Source organism: Stenella coeruleoalba, assembly GCF_951394435.1.
Source record: "Stenella coeruleoalba genome assembly, chromosome: 20".
Taxonomy (NCBI): Eukaryota; Metazoa; Chordata; class Mammalia; order Artiodactyla; family Delphinidae; genus Stenella; species Stenella coeruleoalba.
This window is the reverse complement of record NC_137166.1, coordinates 5199154-5222025: the sequence shown is the minus strand read 5'-3', so window position 1 is coordinate 5222025 and position 22872 is coordinate 5199154. Positions and strand designations below refer to the sequence as shown.

The 22872-nt window shown below is 48.2% G+C and overlaps 1 protein-coding gene across 4 annotated transcripts in view; it reads left to right on the top strand.

The window, feature by feature from the left end:
- Window positions 1–22872, top strand: part of CDH13 (cadherin 13) — a 1005991-nt gene that overhangs the window by 893166 nt on the left and 89953 nt on the right. For all 4 annotated transcript variants that reach the window (XM_079906234.1, XM_079906233.1, XM_079906235.1 and 1 more), the window contains 2 exons: window positions 9960–10142; window positions 17423–17676. In XM_079906234.1, the coding sequence (XP_079762360.1) occupies window positions 9960–10142; window positions 17423–17676 (437 nt within the window). The remainder of the gene's footprint in view (window positions 1–9959; window positions 10143–17422; window positions 17677–22872) is intronic.

Sequence of the window (22872 nt, the reverse complement as noted above, 5' to 3'; positions counted from 1 at the left end):
TTCAGATGTTTGTGTCGAATCCGTATCCCTGCAGAAAATCTCTTTGCTTCTCAAAATTAAGCTATTTTTCAGTTATCTCATCAAATGTGCAAATGTGTTTTGCCTTTTCTTTCATTTTTTTAAAAAGAGAAGCTCAAGCGAAGGAGAGATATTAATGTCAGATGAGATAAAGTTTCCACACCGGGCATGTGGAGAAAAAAGAACGCACGCATATTTGCTCCTTGGTTTTTATTTTTCTCTCACCATCACATGTAATATTTATTTCATCGGTTCCCTAAGGCAGTGATTTTCAAACTTCATTTCAGCAGCAAAACTTTTTTTTTCCAAGCAAAATCTTAGACAAGAACTCTAATATACAAAACGGATAAAATATATCTAGCAGATTCCTCGGGCAGTTTCAGTCTTTCTTGTTTAGAGGAAAATACGTGGTACATTCGTGGGACTCCTGCACCATCCCTCAAACACTGTTTGTTCCAGGGAACATAGTTTGAGAACCGTTGCCCAGCTGTATTATTTTTCTGGCAGTCTTCAGTGGCTGTGTGTTCTCATTTTGTTTTGAGGACAAAAAGATATGTTTCAGTATTTGAGTCTTTTCTTCCTGAAAACTCCCTTTTTAGCTGCAGTATGCATCTGTAATTGGAAAATCCGAGGAGCTTCGGTAGGCGAGGTCACGTGGAGGAAGAATTGCAAAAACAAATTTGGTGGACCATCGGGCCCCCAGCAAGCCAGAACCTGGCTGGGCATCTTCCTCCAAAGTTGGGTACCCAGCACCTCCTCTGTGTCTGCAGCAACCATGGAAACTCCTCCTAGGAAATGAATCAATACGGAAGAGAGTGCACTGAGTGGGGAGGGGAGGATAATTCCTGCTGGAGCACGAAGTGAATATTGTTTCCCTCTCTTGCCTGTTGGCTCATCCCCCGGCACCTGTAGAGCTGGGAGGCTGCGTGACACTTGGTCTTTCCTCTCGTTGGAACAGGACCCCAGACGCAGCCCTCCAGGCATGTGGCTCTCCTCCCGGCCCGGGGCTCCCTGGGCTGGGGGGTTGGGGGTCACATCCACTAGGTGGCGCGTGCCTCGGCTCTCCTGGACCAAGAACCACACTGCCCGGCATGCCAGCGGCTCTGGAGAGTCCTCCCCCCTCAGGCACATGTTTCTTTGTCATCGAGCTGCTATTCCTTATTATCATTGAACTGTTTCCACCTTCAGCTTCTCTGTTTCCTCACCTGTTCAGTAACATTTAACTGAGAAGACTCTGCTAACCCGTGGAGAAGTCTAATAGGCCAGTCTCTAACTGTCCTTTACCGTGGCTATAGTTTTAGTAAAGCATCCGGCACAAAAGAAAAACACAATAATTGTCAGTAGAAGAAATTAATGTTAGTTGGATCAGGAGAGGACCTTGATTCTGTTCTCTTAAAAAGAGTTTTTAACTTTTAGCGACAAGCAGTGAAATCTTTACAGAGTCAGTGATATGTCTGGGATTTGCTCTGAACAGGACAGGCATGGGGAGAAGTGGGCGTGTAGATGAAGCACATGGGGGCATAAGTTGAAAATCTTTGAAGCCTGATGATGGCACGTGGGGTTCATCACTTCATTCTGTCTGCTTTTATAGCTGTTTGAAAGTTTCCATAGCAAGATGTAAAAGAGAAAAAGAAAAAAGATTTGAGGAAACATCTGTGAAACCCAAGTCTTCATCAAAAGGACCACATTTACGTCCTGAGAGAGACAGACATCCATCCACCACAGCTGTTTTCCCAGGGCTCCATTAGTTGCAAGGAGTAGAAACACAGTCCGAGATCAAGGGTGCTTCCTCATCTGTGTGTCTCTGAGCGCCCCCAAGGTCTCCTGGGTTTTCTTTCAGTGTGTCCCTTCTTTGGCTTCTCTATGCATCTATTCGTTCATGTCCAAATGACAAAAAATGGCCACTCCATTTCTCTTCTACTCAGAAACTTAGGATTTAAGGACCCTTTGCCCTCTGATTATATAGCCTGTATCTCTCTGAGTTCATATGCTTAGAGAAATCATCTGGTCGTTCATGAAGCAGCCAATAGATTGGTGACTTGTGAGTCCAGTGCCACTTCTGGGTCCAGTCAGCTCTGGCAACGAAAGCTGGGATCGTGTGGTACAAATGGCCCTCTAGTAACACTCTTTTCAGCAGGAGCTGGGGAAGGTATCGTTTCCTCAGATGTTTTATGGATACAGGCACCGTGAGCTAAATCTGCTCGGAAACTTTAAGACTCTTCAGAAAAGGAAGACTGCCCTCCACCATTACAATGTTGTCATCTCTGGTGTGTGACGCACCATTCAGGTCACTTTCCTTTTTCTCAGTGAGAATAGAGAAAAACTGGTCATTCTTCTTATCGTGAGACCCTCCAACACATGTACACTGTCATCTTCTCCCCTCGGGTTGTATTCTCTAGGCAAAAATGATCCCAAAGTTGAACGTCTAATTATAGCGTTCTCACTTCATGAAAGAGGTGGTGTTGGGCATTTTCGGAAACAGAGACAAGACCCGTCTCACAGTTGATAGGCGCACGCCCCAGGCTGCCTGCGCTTCAGAGGGTGGGGAAGTCTCTACTCACAGTTGCCGGAAATCCCAGCTCTAGCATCTGCTTTACGTCTTCTCTCTGTGAACTGTCTCCCATGGGCGTTGAAAACCAAAGGGCTGACACCACTCTTCATTTTCAAAGAGAAAATGATATTTAGAGAAGAGAGAGTGTTGACTAGATGGGAAATGAGTAAAAGATGCTCACCAATGTCTGGGGCCATTATGGGCTGTTGGGTTCCCGAATGGTCCCCTCCCATCTCGGTATTACTTCGGGGCCTGTCCATGCACATCCTACTGGGACATGGCTAGGGAGGGACTCAGTAGGCACAGTTGTCTTGAGGGCTAGCTGATGAGCAGACCGTGGTTCTCAGCCAAGTAACCTAAGTCCCTTGTGGGGCTCTGCTGTTCATCACTTCTTAGACATAAAGCCTTCTTTAAAATACTGAATAAACTCTATACTTACTAAATTTGTTATTTAAATATTACCTATATTATATTATGTGCATTTTATATATATAATTACATTTTATATATATGTATTTGTGTGTGTGTGTGTGTGTGTGTGTGATACGCGGGCCTCTCACTGCTGTGGCCTCTCCCATTGCGGAGCACAGGCTCCAGACGCACAGGCCCAGCCGCCATGGCCCACGGGCCCAGCCGCTCTGCGGCATGTGGGACCCTCCCGGACCGGGGCACGAACCCATGTCCCCTGCATCAGCAGGTGGACTCTCAACCACTGCACCACCAGGGAAGCCCCATTTTATATTTTTATATTATACATATTTTAAATATTTTACATTATATTACATATATATAAAGTACACATAAACATTAACTGTAAGATGAATTAAAATGTCCTCCTATGTTTTCTTCTAAAACATTGATTGTTTTACCTTTCACAATTTCTGTATGGTGTGAGGTCGGGAATCCAGATTCTTTGTTTTTTCCACATGGCTAGCCAGTGGCCCCAGCACCATTTATTAAAATGACCATTAGCTGTAAACTAAGTCATGTCCAAACATAGATGCAGCCTGGGATGAATGACAGTGGACAAATGGTAGAAAAGGAATTGTGTGAGCAAAGCATATGAAGGAAATGGGGTGATCAGGAGGGAGTGTGTCAGTCTGCTGAGCTGTAAACCCGTGAGGGGAGAGAATAGTGTCCCTCTCATTTACTGCTGGACTTCTTATGCCTGGCAGACCCCCTGCCATGGAATAGACATTTAATGACTATTTATTTAAATGAGGTGTTGCATCTTTCTACCCCAGGATGACTCCTAATCATAGGTAGAAGGAAACCAGATATCTGATGCAGCTATCCCTTCTAAATGTGCGTGTGATAAGTTAACATCATTTGTCTTGGTGATAAAGATCAAGACAAGGATATGCAAGCTTGTGAGTGTCAGGAATACACGACTGAAGAGCAAAGTGCTTCTTCCACACCCACCAAGGGAAATAAGCTATCTATACAAGACAACCACAATGGAAGGCAGACTGTGATAAAAACAGAGAGTCACATTCTCCAATTTATTAGTAAGTATTTCATATGATACAGAATGAAATCGATCATCATCACCAGTGCTAACAAATACTGATTCCTTACTCTATGCCAGGATCCTTAAGTGTATGATCTTATTTATAGCACTCACAGTTTCTACCCATTAGGCTATCAGCTAGAAATTAGATTTTTCCAACAAGCTGCATCGTTTATGTAAATACAGACTCATGAAAGTGCTTGCAAGTTCAGTTTCTGATGATGTCTCCCTCACCCTTTTATCCTCACAAATAGAAACTGAATTGTGTAAAACTTTCCGGGACCTTATCTTTTAATTTTTTCAAAGCCAGGGCCCAGATGACTGTATCCCAGCTTTTCAAGTTCAACATCAATTCTCCATGAAACCCCAGGGTTGGCAGCTCATGAACCTGGACTCCAGCGATCAAGCAGGCAGGCTCGCATGTGTCCTGTCCCTTAAAGTCATCAGCTGTCACTTCTGCCCCACCTGTGGCTTTTAGCCTGTTGATCATTATTTCCATCTTCCAGGTTAACCTTAATGACCAACTCTTTGCTCTGTGAGGAGCAGTGTTCATTCTCAGTGTAAATTAAAATGCAAGTCCTTCTTCCCCTGGTGATGGATAACCTTTATGTCAAGTCCAAGTAGTCTCTTCCTAAATGTCCATCACAAAATTCACCTCACCTTGGCAAAGAAAAGAAAATGAAATAACTCAGTTCTGAATTGAGAGGAGAGAGCCAATGAAACTCAATATGTCCCAAGCCAGTCGCCCACACTGATGGTGTAAAAACACGTTTTGCATCTCGTATTTGATTTGCTGCACAGTTTAACAGAAAAGTAACTTTATTTTTTTCCAATTAAATGAAGTAATGTTACAATCCGTAATTCCTCCTGCTCTAGCATGGTAAATTAATGTCTGTCTATTGTTTTTAAATCACAGAGTGAGCATTGCTATAGAAATATAAAATGGTACTGTTTCATTTTAATCTACTTAATTTTCCATTCTTGAATTACATAATGGGGTTAAACATTGAATAGAATTAATAGAATGAGTATTTAATTAAGCCATAATGAGTTTCTAAATGGATGCTCAAGGAAACTGGCTTTATAGTTTATGCAAGAATCAGATAATGGTCTTAACAAAGACTATAATAATTGTATTGAATGTTTTCGGTATTTCAAGATTTTTTTCTGAATTCTCCCAGGAGTAGATTTAAACATAATCCAGTTCCTTGATTAGACCTCACTTGGCTCTCAAGACAAATTCTAAATGCCTTTCCCTGGCCCACAAGGCTGTGCATAATCTGACGCAACTCTCCTCTGGAGTCCAATAGCAAACAGTTCTCCCCGAGTTCTCCTTTGCTCTCCAGCCACACCCACCTCCCTCTGGTCCACAATTGCCCCGTGCTTCCTTCACCACTGGCCTTTGCACCTGCTGTTCCAGATGCCAGGAAGGCTCTCTCCCCTCTCGTCTCACTGACTCCTCTTCTTTCAGTTCTCAGGGAATTCTTCCCTAATGACCTTCCCTAGACTGGGTCAGGCACCACGCCCTCTCACCACTCCCCTCAAGCTTCAGGCTCTCCAAGAACTATGTTATTTCTTGCCCAACACTTCACATATTTTTATAATTAAACATATGCCATGTCTGTTGTCTTGTTTACTAGTGTATCCCTAGAATTTATTGTTTTATTTTTCTATTTTTTAGAATTTAATACTATATCATGCGTGGTACACAGAAGCCGCTTGACAAGTATTTGTTGGCTGGCTGGCTGGAATATGGATGGATGGGCGAATGGGTGGATGGATGGATAGATGCATGGATGGAGGATGGATGGAGGACGGATAAGTGGATGGAAGGATGGATGGATGAATGGAGGATAAATAAATGGATGGATGGGTGATGGATGGTAGGTAAATGTGGCTGTGGACACATTACTACATCTAAGGATATATTAGGGTCGTAACACATGCTGTGAGAATTTCTAAAACATTATCACCTTCCCGTTCCACTTGGACTCATTTGCCCACACACTGAAAAGGTATTCTGCACCAACCTCTTGGTTGGTGTCATGAAAAGGTGTCATGGGAGAAACTGCACAGGCTTTTCGCACCTATACATGGCCTAAGTATTAATTTTACAGATTCATCCAGAAGATCTTCATGTGTCCAGCACTGTGCTGTGTACTGGGGACCAGGCGCCATTAAAAAAACGCACTTTTTAGGGTCAAAGAAAATTTTAATTCTTTTCCTCACATCAGGGGGGAAAAAAATGAAATTTTTAAAGCCTATGAAAATCAAGTGTGGTAGGAGGGACCAACAAACGTAACGTACCCAGTGTCTTCGAAAGTCATAAGGCATCCCTGCTAGAGATGTTCTGGAGAACAAGGGAGGTCAACCCATCCCTCCTGCCCTGCACCATGCAAGCAAGTGGCAGAATCAGGCATCCGTCACCATGCCAGTCTCTTAGTCTCACTCCTGTATAGCTTCATCCCTTCACATTTCCTCTCAGCCCTCACCTTTGATGCCAGGCCCCATTTCCTATTTTAAGACCATTCATTCACTCAGCAAACACCTACTGTGTCCCTTCTATGCACCCAGCATCATGCAAGGGGTGGAGAGAAAGCCCTGAACAAGACAGACACACCTGGAGCCTCCAGCCTCCTCATCGTGATCTGTTCTTACAGTGTCTTCCTCTCAGCAATGTGACATTCACCTGCCTTGACAAAGTAACTTCTCACCTGTGGACTGGATGTAATGGCATTCGTACCTGACTGATGGTTTCCAGCATCCTCTAGTCTTAGCACTCCCAAACCCACTGAATTGTCTGCCTGGTGTCCCAAGGTACAGGTGTCAGAACAGCCACAGGGACAGGTTATGAGCTGAGGTGTGCTGTGATCAGTAGGGACAGAGAATCAGTCCTCTGTCTCTGGATCACAGCAGGGGGTGGAGGACCGGCCTAAGCAATGGGACTCTTGAGTGGGCATGACTAATAGAACTTGTGGAAAGCAGACGTTGCTGGAGTCCAGGAGATTTGTATCTGACCTTTGGTCCACTCGAGAACTTTGGACCAACCTCTTCCTTCTTTCTCTGTGCCTGTTTCTTTATCTGCCACCTGTGGGATTGGATAACACATGTGTCCCACTCCTGGACGCATGGCAGACAGCAGTAGCTGATCACAGCTCTCCTTCCTGCTGATCCCACATGCACTGCAGGCCCCTCCCTCAGCATGGGACCCAGGCAGCCTTGCAATGCACAAGGGCAGGCTCTCACATCCCTACTTTGGCCCTTCTTGACCTTGAACTCTCATGCTTCTCTGTCCAAACTACGTATTAGAATTATCTGGGCAGGTCAACAAAACACTGAAACCCACGCCTTACCCCAGACCAACTGAATTGGAATAGGGTTATTTTTTTAAAAAAAACAGTGTTTTTAAAAAGCCCTCCAGGAGATTCTAACAGGGCTGGGATCCACCAGTGTAGATTGCAAGCTCAGGAATTCCATAATTTTTGTGATGAGGGGGGAAAGATAGAAGTTAGGCCTAACTTAAACAAGAATCAGAGGAATCAGGTCAAAATAATTGTCTCGTGGAGCTGTTTCTGTGTGACAGTATCCTCCACTTCCCCTCGCTCCAGCTCCGTTCCATCCAGTGCGCATGTTCCAGGAATTTCCCAGCACCGCTTGTAGGGAAGGGAAACGGCTCACCCAGGTTTGCTGAGTTGTGATAGACAGATTAGTTCCTGTCTCCCCCAAGGCATCAAGATCATGGCTTGTGATTAATGATTTGCAAGTGAATTAATCAGCCACCGCTTTTGAAACGTCATTTCTCAAATTACTTGTCTTTGAACATAAGGGCTTTCTGACATCATCTTACTGTCTCTAGATTCTCTTTCCTACTAATTGAAATTCCAGGATATTTCTTCTTCTTCTTGTCAGCTTATTGGTATTACTTGTGTATAAAATATTTGCAAACAGATTACTATTCACCAGTAGTGTATCAGAGGTAAGCACCAAAACAATACTGTATGCTTCCAGCTCAAAGCAATGTGCTGATGACTCGTGAAATTCTCTATCTAAGCTGATTTTTCATTTATTGATTTATTTTTCACCACACCTACTTGCAACAGATATTTGAGATGTGTCACAATAAAAACACAGGTACAACAAAGCTCCAAACAATTGATTTATATGTTACCTTAGAAAAATGTTTCCTCCCTTTTAAAGTCATGCTAGGTGTGGGCAAGGGGTGGGAGGGATGAAACCGGCTTCCTTCACTAAGGAGGATGCTACAACTGAGCAGAGGCTCTGGAGTCAAACACTGGGGTTCCAATCCCCGTCCCTCCATATATGAGCGATGGCGGTGTGATTATCTGGTTACCTTGTCGTTTAGGGTGGGTGAGGCTGTAATAGGGGCGGGGCGGGTGCACAGCCGTTACCACGCAACCGTTACCGCAAGACCTTAAGCACAGGAGGGTTAGCAAGAGACACTTAGTGTGGCAGTTAGAGGTCGCTCGGCCAACGGTCCGCCCGGGGTGGTCCTCCTGGCAAGAGGTAAGAGGTGGATCTCCGTGTGGTAAGAGGTGGATGGGGGCCTTCTCCCTGGGGCCCTCCAGGCCCTCCCCGGCCTCAGGCGGTGGGTGAGCTGGGGGGGCCCAGGACAGGCTGGGGGCTGTGTCCCGCCGAGCTCCAGAGCCCTTGCCATGGCCGCCCACTGGCTGGGCCTGGGCCTTGAGGCCACAGGAACCTCTCTTCCATCCCCTCCTCTGCTACCTAATGGCGGCGGAGGTCTCCCTGGGTCCCTGGGACCCGGCCTGCTCTGCCCGAACCTTTGGGTGGCCCAAGGTACCTGAGGGCCGGCTGGGTCGTGGTTGCCTGGCTCCCTCAGTGATGACGGCTGGGCAGGGTCTGGGGACCTGGCCCTGAGGGCACTGCCAGCCGGGCCTGGGCATTGGTGGGAGGACCCAGCCTGGGTGCTGGACGAACGCTCCTGGGCAGGGTAACTGGCCCCCGTGGGGACCCCCTCCTCTCAGCCAGGGCCTGGACCTCAGAGGGCGAAAGTTGAGCCTTGGGACCTTGCCCTTACTTGTCAGAACAGAGAGTAACATTTGTTTCGGTGGAGGTTTACAGGAACACCGTGACCCGACGGTGACCTGACCTCAGGAACGAAGGATCTGACACCAAGAAGTCTGCAGCAGCTAACCATGACCCTCCCTCACCTTTCCTGTGAAAGGGCTTCGCTGAAAGCTTTCAGGGAGTTCAGGGTTTTAAGGCATGAGGCATACATTCCTTGCCTGGCCCTGCAGTAAACCTTTCTCTGCTCCAAACTCTGACGTTTCGGTATTGTTTGGCCCCACTGTGCGTTGGGCACAGATTTGCATTCAGTAACAAGGCTACAAAAACAAATTCAAACAAAAATGGATAAAGGCTCAAACTCAATGCAAGTTTGTTTCTCATTCAACAACAGTTCGGGATGGGCTCCCACCCACCTCCATGTGGTGACTCAGGTACCCAAGCTCATTCCCTCTTGTGGCTCCACCTTCCCCTTGGGTCTCCTGGTTGTCTGCATCCAGGTAGATAGAAGGAAAGGGGCCCAGAGAAGAGGCACAGCTGTTCTCTTAACCCTCCGCCCAGGTGAACCCAGGCCAGCCCCGGCAAACATCACTTCTGCCCACATCCTGTAGGAGAGAATTCAGCCTCATGGTCCCGCATAAGGCTGAGAGAACCTGAAGCATGGCATCTGTTGGCACACACAGCTTCGTGATCTTCCTCTGTTAGTCTTTATTATTTAATGAGATGGTGTGGGTAATGTGCCCAATACCAGGCATATGGTCAGAGTGCCATCAGTGGTCTTCACTATGATTTTTTTTTCCCCAAAATAGTGACAGTAACGGTCTGCTTTGTTTGCAGTTTCAAGCCACAGTCGAGGAAGGAGCCGTGGGAGTTATTGTCAACTTGACAGTTGAAGACAAGGACGATCCTACCACAGGCGCGTGGAGGGCCGCCTACACCATCATCAACGGGAACCCTGGGCAGAGCTTCGAGATCCACACCAACCCGCAAACCAACGAGGGGATGCTCTCCGTCGTCAAAGTAAGGGTGCTTCCGACTGCCCCTCCCTCCTCGCCCAAGCACCCAGGGCCCCAGGTCGAGGATAGACCAGCCGCTGTCTCCTCCTCCTGGAATTAAAATGGGAAAAGTCTTCAGCTTAGGGGTGTGCTTGTACTCTCATGGCTATAAAACCAAGTTGTTCTACAGGTTCTGGAAAACCTAAACTTCCTTGTAACCTTAAAAAAAAAAAACTTAATTTTTAAATGAGATTCTTCATATACTTGATAATGAATTATCAAAGATATGCAAAAATGGGACCTGTGAAGGTTTTCTAAAGACCCATGGTCAGATTGTGCATTATTACAGTTCTTCTTAACCTTTCTTAGTAGAGTCTCAGTTACTGTCAAACACAGCATATAATTACACACACGGGATGCTTCTCCGTGTGAAACCGCCTGTGAGCACTGCTGCCCAGCAAGCTGACCTCTCTCTGCTACAGGGGGGCCGAGAAGGAAAGTGACAACAGTGTAACGGGAGGGCTCAGAAATTTGGGAAGGAGGGGGGTGGCAGCAGAGCATGTGAGGCTGGTGGTCCCCGTGTCCTGAAGGAAGGGATCTGGGAGGTTCTGGGAGAGCTGCTGCCAGACCAGAACGTCCATCGGAACACAGCTTCTTTTCTGGTGGGTGCAGCAATTTGCCTGGAAAGCAGGGAGCAGTCGTGTTTATAGTAATCGTATTAGTGGACCGAGCAGGAACGTTGTTACCTACTTCCTGTGTGCCGTTGGCCAAGATGCTTAATTGTTTTCTGGGCCTCGGTTTCCTCATCTGTAAAATGAGGATGATGGTACAACCCACCGCTCCAGGTTGTTGTGAGGAGTTCACAAGCTAATATGTGATTGGCACATGGTGCCTGTGTTTGTTTCCTGGGGCTGCTGTAACAAATGACCACAGACGTGGGAGCTTCAAACAACGCACATTTAGTCTTTTACAGTTCTGGAGGCCGGAAGTCCAAAATCAGTTTCACAGGGCTACAGTCGGTGGGGCTGGTTCCTTCTGGAGGCTCCGGGGGAGAATTGACTTCCTCGTCTTTTCCAGCTTCTGGAGGTCGCCTGCATGCATTCCTTGGCTCATGGCCCCTTCCTGTATCTTCAAAGCAGCAACCCAGCATCTTATCTCTCTCTGACTTTGACCCTCTGCTTCCATTGTCACACCTACTTTGACTTCCTGCCTCCCTCCTTTTTTTTTTTTGTGCAGTGTTCTTTAATTTTATTTATTTATTTGTTTATTTATTTATGACTGCATTGGGTATTCGTTGCTGCGCATGGGCTTTCTCTAGTTGCGGCGAGCGGGGGCAACTCTTCATTGCGGTGTGCAGGCTTCTCATTGCAGTGGCTTCTCGTTGCAGAGCATGGGCTCTAGGCACGTAGGCTTCAGTAGTTGTGGCACATGGGCTCAGTAGTTGTGGCTCGCAGGCTCTAGGCATGCGGGCTCAGTAGTTGTGGCGCACGGGCTTAGTTGCTTCGCGGCATGTGGGATCTTCCCAGACCAGGGCTCGAACCCATGTCCCCTGCACTGGCAGGCGGATTCTTAACTACTGTGCCACCAGGGAAGCCCACCTGCCTCCCTCTTTTAAGGACCTTTGTGGTTCCATTGGGCCCACCTGGATAATCCAGAATCTTCTACCCAGCTCAGGGTCCTCAGCTTAATCACATCTGCAAAGTCCCTTTTGCCATGTAAGGTAACGCACGTTCCCGGGATTCGAACATGGACATATTGGGAGGTGGGGTCAGTATTCAGCCTAGCTGCAGGGCCATATAAACGTTCACACCAACAAAGTTCCACAACGTCCCTGGGGGCAGAACCCGGAGCCACTGAGAATGGCAGATCTCAGAGAAGTTTCCGGCTTTCTCCAGAGGATGAGGGGTCTAGGTTTCTCCCTGTCCTTTTCAGAACCTCGTCTGAACTGAGCCCCAAACGTCTCCCTGAAAAGAGCAGCCTCTGGGTCTTCCCAATTCTTCTTCCCTTGCCAGGACTCCCAGGAGATCCTGGCACTGCCCTCCTACATTCAGTGCTATAGTTTCAAAGCTGTGAAAGTCGTAAAAAAAATAAAACATAGCCACTGGCTGTTCTCTGAGGCTAGCCCTGTATCTATAGAAGGCATCAGGCAATTTTCCAAACCTGCAGCTGGAAGACAAAGCTTGGGTCAATATACATCCCCACCATAAACCCTGCAGGAGCACCGTTCTCCCGGCCTGTGTTTGCTACAGCTTGAGGAAAATAAAATACAAGCAAAGCTAGACTGGAAAAGAGTGTCCTCCTCTCCCCACACTCCCGCTTTGGCCCACAATGCTGTGAGTCTTAAACGTTAGCATTTAGAAGAGTCACCTGGAATGCTAGCTGAAATGCAAGTTCCTGGGCCTGCCCCACACCTGCAGGGTCAGAACAGGAGGGAGAGTTGCCCCAGGAGAGCACAGCCTGTGGACAAGCACTGCCGTAGGACAAGGAATTTCCACCTGCAATTCCTGGGGAGGAGGTGCCCACAGAGCCTGGGGCCCTCCCTGGGCCTCCATTTTACTAGCAAGTGGACTCCCTTTGCTTCAGAATTGGGATGGAGGCCTCCCCTCTTTGGCTGCCTGCCGCATGAATTTGTATAAAGGGCCTTGAGCTTTCTCTGCTTCTCAGTGCGCCTGAGTTCAAGCCCCAGGATAGCCTTCTGGAGGCTGGCCTGACCATGCTCCCTGGGCTCTCCACCTTGCTAGCAACCCAGTGCAGTAGCTAGGAATGCTTTCAGTTGTACGTAACCAAATGCCAGGCTGATAGTGGCTTAAATAGTCAGGAGAATTTCATGGTCTTCATAACTAGATGAAGGTAGGCCAATCCAGGATTGGCTGGCAGCTCAAGGTGTCCGAGAGCCAGCAGGTGGCACCACAGATGTTTCTGATGTTTTCCTCATGGGCATAAAATGGCTGTCAAAGGCCCGGGCATCACGTCTTCCTTCCTGCAGGAAGCAAGGAGGCCGCCAGGCACATGAGCGAGAGTATATGTGCCCTCATGGGCCCCTCTCTTCTCATTAGGGGAAAAAATGTGTTTTCCGTGGGTCCTCCAGACAATTTCCAATGATGTGTCACTGACCGGATAACACGTGCCCACCCTCAGCTGCAAGGAAGGCTGGAAAGTCTGAATCTTTCCTCTGGGGCCTCTGCAATGAGAGGTGGGTGGACATGGCCATGCTGCAGCCCAACCACAAGCAGCTCTGCCCTACCCAGTTAGCAGTCGGCATACGGGAGAACTAGAGGAGGTCTCAGGACTGTGTGGTTTCTGGGGGAGTCCTTCCTCCCTACAGGACCGAATCCTAACAATTCTGCCAAATGAGTAGCCGTGTCCTCTTTAAAACCTTCTAGTCAGGAACACCCTTAGTTGCCGTGTAAACCTATTCCAAACTGTCAAAGAGTTACTCTTTCAGCTGAATATAATCCACCCTGCATTTTACGTCTGTTCTCTCTTTTGTCCTCAGAGGAGAAGGAAGCATTGAGAAAGCAGGCATCCTTGATCCCCAAACCTGTCACAGGCTTACAACTTACTGTCGGGTCACTTCCAAAGCCTCTCTCCTCTGGACAACAAACCCCAGATTCTTTACCCTTCCCATGAGAGCCAGCTTTTCCAGCCTTGAAATCCTTCAGAACAGTGGTCCACACCCTCTTTTGACACTTGATGAAATATTAGTCAAATTGCATCTCTGTAACTTTATTGGAAGTGTTTTCAATTTCCTCCCGTCCCTGACACAGAGACCCGACACCAAACAAATCACGTTAATCAGGTCATATGCCCGAGACAATGGAGGGCTTCTTAATGCAGCATGACCCAGGGCAGGCCTCCTAAGGGGTGGGAGCAGAGACCCATGTTCCATCAGCTTCTGGTAGACTGGCCCTGGGCATCGCCCCACTGGTGTCATTACACCCAGCTTTGTGCAAACGGAATTAAGCACTGCAGAGGTCCTCCTCTCTGGAAAAGGCTGGACTCTCTCTCTCTCTCCTTCCCTCTCTCTGTGCCACTACTCACATCTGCATTCCTCAGAAGCCAGCATTCTGCTGAGGCATGTCAGCCTCGAACATACCTGAAGAGGCAAGGCAGGAGGGCAGTGGCTCTTCCAGCTGTTTCTACCCCATATTCCTCTTCCTCACTGTCTTAACAGCCTCTTGTTATTGTATCCAACTCCAGGCCAGCATGCATCATCTCCTCTGATCTTACTACAATCCTTGGTACTAGGACTTTACTAATGAGAAAGCTGATGTGCCTGTGGTCCAGTAAGTTATTCATTAAAGTTCTTATGGCCAGGACTTGATCCCCTCCCCTCTGGCTCTGGGAGCAAATAGCGCTTTCTACTACTAAGCTGCATTGCTTCCTGGTATGAATGAAGTGTCCCAAGGCAGGACAGAGAGGGCTGAGTCCCCATCAGCATTACTTGTGGAAATACCACCCTGTACCAAAAGCAGTTTATTGTTATCAGCTCAGACTCTCTCATCAGACTCCCTGTGTCGCATCTCGGCTCTGTGCCACTTGTTAGCTGTGTGACTTTGACCAAGTTACTTAACCTCTCGGAACCTGTTTCCTCATCTGTAAAAAGGGTCTAAAATCACCTACTATTATGAGGGTAAGGTGAGGATTAGGTGAGATGATGCACACGGGGCCCTCCTAGCACACAGTCGGTGCACAATGAGAGATGGATTATGTCATGAAAAGTAATGAGAGGTTGTGATGCAGATCAAATATTGTATGTATATTTATACATAATATGTAAATATATTATAAGACATGTGTGTGAATGGGGGGAGCTGTGGGTACCCCACTCATGGGTTAAATTGTGCCTCCCCCCAAAAAGACATTAAAGTCATAACCCCCAGAACCTGTGAATGTGGGCTTATTTGGAAATAGGACCAGTGCAGGTGTAGTGAGTTAAGATGAGGGCATAATAGAGTAGGATGGGCCCCCAATCCAAGATGACTGGTGTCCTTATGAGGAGGCAGCCGTGTGAAGACAGAGACACACAGGAAGAAGGCCAGGTGATGATGGAGACAGGGGTCGGACTCACACGCTGCCAGCCAGGGAACGCCCGAAGCTGGGACAGGCAGGGAGGGCTCCCCTAGAGCTTTCAGAGGGAACGTGGCCCTGCCAACATCTTGATTTTGGACTTCAAGTCTCCAGGACTGTGGGACAGTTCATTTCTTTGTATTAAGCTTTGTATTAAGCCACCTAGTGCTTTGTCCCCACAGCCTTAGGAGACAAATGTTAAAATTCCCGTTGCTGTCGGGGCCCTGACCCTTCTCCGCTGCCCCGGCTGCGCCACGCTGTCCTGCTGCTGCTCACCCTGCTGGCCTCGCATCTGCTGCCTGTTAAGAGCCCTGCAGAGCTAGGAAGCTCAGTAAAACCCCACCCTGCCGGCATTTGCATCGTGGTAGAAAATCCAGTTGGGCTAGATTCAGGATTTCATAGTCGCAGCATGCTGTCCTTAACTTTACTTCCAGGAAGATGGTGTGTTCCTGGGAGTTGGTATAAAAGAAACCCTCGGGCCTCGGGTTGGCTGGCTGGGTCTGCCCGTGCTGGGGTGCGGTCGAGAAGGTTCTCAGGAGAGGTGGACGCTCTGTGTGTCCGTCCTGCTCAGGATGCTGCCCGGCAGACTGTCACTACCCAGCAAGCCCAAGGCTCCAGTCCCTTCAGTGTCCTCATTAGGATGAATAACTCTGCTTTCCAAGCATGGCAGCTCCCTGGCCCATGTTTGGACTTTATTTCACTGGGGTTGCAGATTTGGGGCTTGACTTGGGAAGGACAGAGATCTATGTTAGAAAGGAGGATGAAGTGGTAAATTATTCTTGTGTTCCAGGGATGGAACCACAATATAACTGGGCAGCTCCTAGGTACCAACAGCCTGGTATCTGTCAGCTCTTAAAATCTTAATACTGACCCTGTTGGGAGTTGCTCTAGGTGAGGGCGGGAGGGGCGGTCCTATTACAGCCAGGAAGCACTTCCGCGGTCAGTACTTCCAGTGTGTGTGTGTGTGTGTGTGTTTGCCTCTGCATATATATATGCATGTGTGTTTGTGCGGGTGCACTTTCACAGGTGTGGAGTGCGGGGCGTGCGTGTTAGCTGTAATTATCATGAGAGAGAATGTAATTTTGCCTAAAGCTCTCCCAACTAAACCTGCCCGATTCCAGATTCTACCCCCTGCACCCGGCCCTTTCCCCAGCTTCGCCATTCTCACCTCTGATGCCACATTCCCGGATCCCTTATGACGTGTGCTGCCGTTTCCTTCCTTCTGGTTGAGTGTGAATCACCTCCCTGTACTCACTTTAGTCTCGTCCTCCCAGCAAGAATATCCATTATGTCATGGGTCTGATGAGTTAGCTACTTGTTTTCCCAGGAAACATTAGGAAAATAGCTTGAAATAAGCAGTGTGTCCTTATCTCACCTAAATGTCTCCTCACACACACCCCCATCGACAGGAAATGTCACCATCACTGCATCTCATGGTTTAGAAAGGAAGTGACCGAGTGAATGTCGTCCATGACCTTCTGTAAGGGACAGGGCATCATATTAATAATGTCTACAATGGGCTTTCCTTAATATCCTCTGATTTAGTCTACACAGCAGCAAGGGAGGCGGTTACCATCAGCCCCTTTACAGAATCACCTGGAAAGGGCCTCAGCAGGGTTGCTCATTGGTGGGACAGTCTGCCATATGTGGGACTGTCCCAGGCATGGCCATGTATCTGGCATCACTGTCCCCTGCCCAGAAAATGGCCACAGAGCTGCCGAGTCATGGGGACAAATAAAAATCCCCCCCCCCATGTTTTCCAGTGCCTTCAGGTGGGGAAGGGCCATGCAGCTTAACCCCTTGTGTGTCAGCCTCCCGAATCCTCTTCTCTACATGACACCCTACTGGAAGAATGTGCACCCCCTGGAGCCCCCATGAGTGCCGGAGTTGTGAGGTCACAGGCTACCGGTGGGAAGGCTTTTAATGTCAGCGCTGCCAGGGAGTCACCTAAAGAGATCTCACAACAAAGGATCCAGGTGTCTGAGACTCATGTAATTGTTGTAAGTTATTTCTCAATCTGAAAAAAGGAACAACTTCCATACCTAATTTTGTATCTGTATGTTTCATACTCTTTTTCTTAAAGAGTACCCCAAATTGCATCAAGCTTCTTAGCCCACAGGACCTGGATCCACCCCTGAGTGTCCACACAGCTCGGGGACTGTCAGAGGCCTTTGTGCAAAAGCACCTGCCCTTTGTGGCAGACCCGCGTGCTGAGCCCTTCTCTCTGCCTTTCAGCCTCTGGACTATGAGATTTCTGCCTTTCACACCCTGCTGATCAAAGTGGAAAACGAGGACCCGCTGGTGCCCGACGTCTCCTACGGCCCCAGCTCCACAGCAACCGTCCACATCACCGTCCTGGATGTCAATGAGGGTCCGGTTTTCCACCCAGACCCCATGATGGTGACCAAGCAAGAGCACATCTCCGTGGGCAGCGTGCTGTTGACGGTGAATGCCACAGACCCTGATTCCCTGCAGCATCAGACCATCAGGTGAGTGGGCGGCTGGGTAACCTGAGACGGGAGGGAGGCGGGCAGCAATGGCTTTTCTTTTCTGGTTGCAGGGTCTGTGTTGTCAGGAACAAACTACCATTAAATTAAACTTGTTAATGATCTGGGTGAGCAGGAGGTTTGTGTCATAATGAAGAGCTGGCGGCTGGTGGCACCAGGGGACCAGGCTTACTAGGTGCGGATGTTGCCCCTGCACCTGATTCCTGGCAATAGACTAGCCCGGGAGGAGAGTAGCTCCAGGGCTGTGTTCTCAAATGTCCAGAGGGGTCTGCTGGTGCCAAGCACAGTGTGGAAGGGACAGAGAAAGGAGCCGCCACATATGGCCCCTTGCATCTCAGACACCTACTTTATCAGCTGCCACAACGTGATGAGAAACGCTAACTCCATGTACAGTTAAGGGTATTAGGAGTTCAGAGAGGTTCAGTAACTTGCTCAAGACTGCCCAGCTTACACTGCCCAGTAGTGGAAGAGATTAGGATGCAATCATTGCAGTACAGTCTGCAAAGTCCATGCTCTCTGCTAAGTGCTCTGGACTCTGAACTGTCAGAAGGGAAAGGAGTAGACATTGCCTGGTACTTAGAAATGGACCATCGGGGTTGGGTTTTCCGCTGATGATTGGCAGGCCAAAAAGAAGTTCAAATTTTCAGTGTTCATTTCTTAAGCTCTGTCCAGTACTTCAGAAGAAGGGGTTTTCATAATGAGATTTAATTAAATGGTCATTATCTACAGTGCATCTCATGCTAGTGGAGATGAGATGCCCTCGCTGGTGCGACGTTTCACAGTAAACACGTTGACACGCAGGTCCAAATGCGCGCTTGTCTCCGCTAAAGAAAGTAATTAATCTTCCTCTTCCAAAATCTAATCTCTTCATACGAGGTACCGATAACCAAGTATTAGACGCACTTCAAATGAACATGTCTTATTTTCCTGATTTGAAACACCTGAAAATGCGCCGCTATCTCCGCGTCAGCCACAGGACCGTGGAGCAAGGTAGCAGAAGTTATTTTCCAACCCAAAAGGGGGATTTATTTTTACAACAAAACTTTCTGAAATGCCAGACAAACTAGATAAAAGTACAAAATAATACCAAATCCTGTAGTAATGTACATCTGAAGTAGCCATTCTTTTTTTTCCTTTTCTCCTTTTTTTCCCCTTTTCCTGCTCAGTATCTGGCAAAGGAAACATACAATTTAAACATCAAAGAGAAAGCTTTCCTTAAGTACTTAGATCTGGAAACCTGTAGGTTAACAGACTGTAAGGTAGTTGTACAAATTTAGGATGTCTTTAGGGGAGCTTAAGTGTTGATTTGCACTTCTACAAAGAGGTGACTCCAGGGTGGATAGGAAATGGATTTAAATGGGGTTGATGTTGCTAAGCCTGAGGCTGTGCCTTTGTTGGGTAACTTGGGATGCTGCCAGACATGACAGTGTTAATGTGATGGGGAGAGGCTGAGGCAGGTGTCGGGATCTGGGAATAGAGGTACTACTTAGGTGGGACAGACAGTGGAAGAGTTGGGTCTCTCAGAGTTCTTTGTTTAAGACCAGCTCTGGATGACTTAGGCAAAAGGGAGAATTTGCTGGGAGATTCTACACACAGTTTATAGAATTTTTCCCAACTGGTAACCACTAATTTTTTCTCTATACCTGTGAGTCTGTTTCTGTTTCTTATATACACCTCTTTGTTTTCTTTTTTTTAGATTCCACATGTAAGTGATAACATAAAGTATTTGTCTTCTCTAATTTCACTAAGCATAATGTTCTCTAGGTCCGTCCACGTTGTTGTAAAGGGTAGATTTTCATTCTTTTTAATGGCTGAGTAATATTCCATCATGTGTGTGTGTGTGTGTGTGTGTATGTGTGTGTGTGTGTGTGTGTGTGTGTGTGTGTGTGTGTGTATATATATATATATAAAACATCTTCTTTATTTGTTCATCTGTGGATGGGCACTTAATTTGCTTCCGTATCTTGGCTATTGTAAATAGTGCTGCTATGAACATTGGGGTGCATGTATCTTTTCAAATTAGTGTGTTCTTTTTTTTGGATGTATGCCCAGGAGTGGAATTGCTGGATCGTATAATGGTTCTATTTTTATTTTTTTGAGGAACTCCACACTGTTCTCCATAGTGGCTGTACCAATTTATATTCCCACTCACAGTGTACAAAGGTTCCCTTTTTTCCATACCCTCTTAAGAATGTATTACTTGTGGTCTTTCTGATGATGGCCATCCTGACAGGTGTGAGATAGCATCTCATTGTGGTTTTGATTTGCATTTCTGATGATTAGTGATGTTGAGTAGTTTATAGAATTGAAGAATATGTTTAGAACTGGGCCAAGATAGCACAGGAATTTGGGCATTGTTGAGTCTCTAGGTAATGGGCCCTGATGGGCTGGCACTGCAGGACCTCACAGGGAGAGTGACCCACCTCCAGCCACTGTCCACTCTTGTGTCACTCAGCTCACGGTTCACATGCCCAGCGGCGAGTCCACTTTACCTGAGCTGGAACCATGCACCCCCGACTCAGGGCATCTTGACAGGCAAGAGAGATGATGTTCCCAGATGTGGCTGCCCCTCTTCACCCCCACGGCAGGCAGCTAATTGAGAAGGAGGCAGGAAATCCCATCTGGCAAGTGGAGTGTGGTGCTTGGAACATGGCAAGCGGCCACGGATAGCAGCCCCGGCAAACTGAGTCGGGAGACAGGAGCCTGGAGAGGGAGCGCGTGACTGGCAAGAGCCAAGAAGACATTGAGGGGCCCCAAGCCAGGATCTGCGCCCTGGAGAACAAAGACCGGCTGCTGGAACCGGGTGACGGTGCTCCTCCATTCCATCTCGGGTGCAGCATCAGTGGCGCCCACTGTGAGAAAAGGAGATCAGAGAAAGCGATTTGTAAATTACGAGATGTGAGACTTGGTGGTAAAAAGCAGGATCATAGGGCTTCCCTGGTGGCACAGTGGTTGAGAGTCCGCCTGCCGATGCAGGGGACACGGGTTCGTGCCCGGGTCCGGGAAGATCCCACATGCCGCGGAGCGGCTGGGCCCGTAAGCTATGGCCGCTGAGCCTGTGTGTCTGGAGCCTGTGCTCCGCAACGGGAGAGGCCACAACAGTGAGAGGCCCGCATACCGCAAAAAAAAAAAAAAAAAAGCAGGAGCATAGAAAGCTCTGAAGAGCTTCCTGTTTCTACAGTTGCTCATTACAGCTGTGACCCTCAGTCACGAGTGGCCAGGACCCATCTCAGACTTTTGCCAAAAATGCATGTACTGGCTCACAAAACTGAAAATGAGGACGAGGACGTCCAGCATGAGAATTCAGGTGCTCAGAATATGTTCTTTCCCCACCTCTTGACTCTGCACTTGCCTGGGTTGGCTTCGTCCTCAGCCATATCTGTATGGCTGTAGAGAGTCAAGGCCTCCAGCAATGCCAGTCCTACCAGCAGAAAGAGATCCTTCCTGACCAGTAGTATCAATACTTGCCCAAGGGCCAGGTTTGCGTCTCACTGAGCCAACTTGCACACACACCTGTCTCTGACCCAGAATGGCAGGAGGATGGGTTGTCCCCGGGGCTAGTCCTGGTGCGTGGGCCCACCGTGGACCCAGCATCCAACCATAATGTACTGGGCTGGTGGTTTCCCGTAAGAATGCAGAAGGCTCTTCCCAGAAGGTGGGAATGGATGCTGAGTCATCAGGGACCACGGAGAGCCACTGGTGGCCAATTTCAATGTCACGAGTCCCCTCAGAAAATACAGCTGAGGTGTTTCTGTGGCCGTTTGCCTAAGAGCTGTAACATTTACAAATGGGTCTGGCTGAGCAGTGTCTGGACAAATCACTTTTCCAGCATTGAAGCAAAATAAATACGTGTGTATGTATGTATGTGCATGTGCACGTATGTGTGTGTGATGCACATTTCTCTCTCTGGCCTGACTCCTCAGACACATTCCTTCCTGCTGGGATCCAGAGTTGCCCAGAAGTGGCCCTCTCTCAGCCTGGCACTGACTGGATCTCCCTCTGCCCCTTCCCTCTCCCCTCCCCTCCGCCCTTCCTCTCCTGGTGCTGGTTCTGAGCCCATCAAAGGCAGGGATAACATCCCTGACACATTGAGCTGTTGTCCCAGGAGCTCTTCAGGGAGAAAAGGCTCATTAATTATCTGCAGCCTTTGATCCTGTACACGAGAAGCACTGTCCCCGATGGGCTGTGTGTGCAGAGGCTGTGCAGGGCTGAGGGGAGGGGCCAGGCTGGGACCTGGTTTTCTAATAAACCGCACTTGGCTCCCCGGAACTCTCAGAAAGACACGATGACCTTGTGAGTGGTGGTGGTGGTGTTGTCTTAATGATTCTTTGGGGAGCAGGCATTGGAAAAGGGAGGAACTGAGAACTCCTATTTTTATCTCAAGGAGAGCTCTGAGTTCAGCTGATAAAGGCACATGCAAAAAGATGCTGCCAGCGCCATCTGCCCCTGTCTTGACTCCCGGCAATAGCACGGCGTTGGGCTCTGCAGTTGTGCAGGTTATGCAGGTGTCCCTGTCTGCGTGTGTGACTCTTTGTGTCCACATTGTCATTCTCCCTTTGTCCCTCTCTGTGCCGATTACTCTTGGTCTATCCTTTGCTCTGTACATTTCTTCCTTATCTCCCTCTCTGTCTCCCTCTGCCCTTCCTCCCTCCCCATCACTGTCTCTATCTGCATCTTCCCCCTCCCTCTGGGTCCATCTTTCTCTCATGTCTCATGGCCATCTCTTCTCTGTCTGATTCTCTGCACCTTCCTTCCTCCCATTCCTCTCTCTCCTCTCTTCTCTTTCCTCCTCCTTTTTCCCCTTTTCCTCCATCTGCTTCTTCCCCCCCCACCCGCCTCCTTTCTCTCCGTCTCTGTCTCTCCCCCTCCCCGCATTTCTATCTCTATCAGTATCTCACTCCAAGACACTCTGTGCCTCAGCTCCAATAACCCCATCTCCTCTCAGATGACTGGCCAGGCCCTCAAGGCATCTTAGCACTGCAGGAGATGCTCCACCCCAACCAGCCTGATTCAGGTCCTGCCCCCAAGTTGACAGGCATTTTGACCTCCTCCCTGAGGACAGGCTCCTTCCCTTGTCAAAACAGGAAACTCCTCCCCACTCCCAGCCCCCATAAAGCTTAGGACCTTAATTCTAACTCATTCCTGGTCCTGTCTTCTGTGATGGAAAGCCCATCTCAG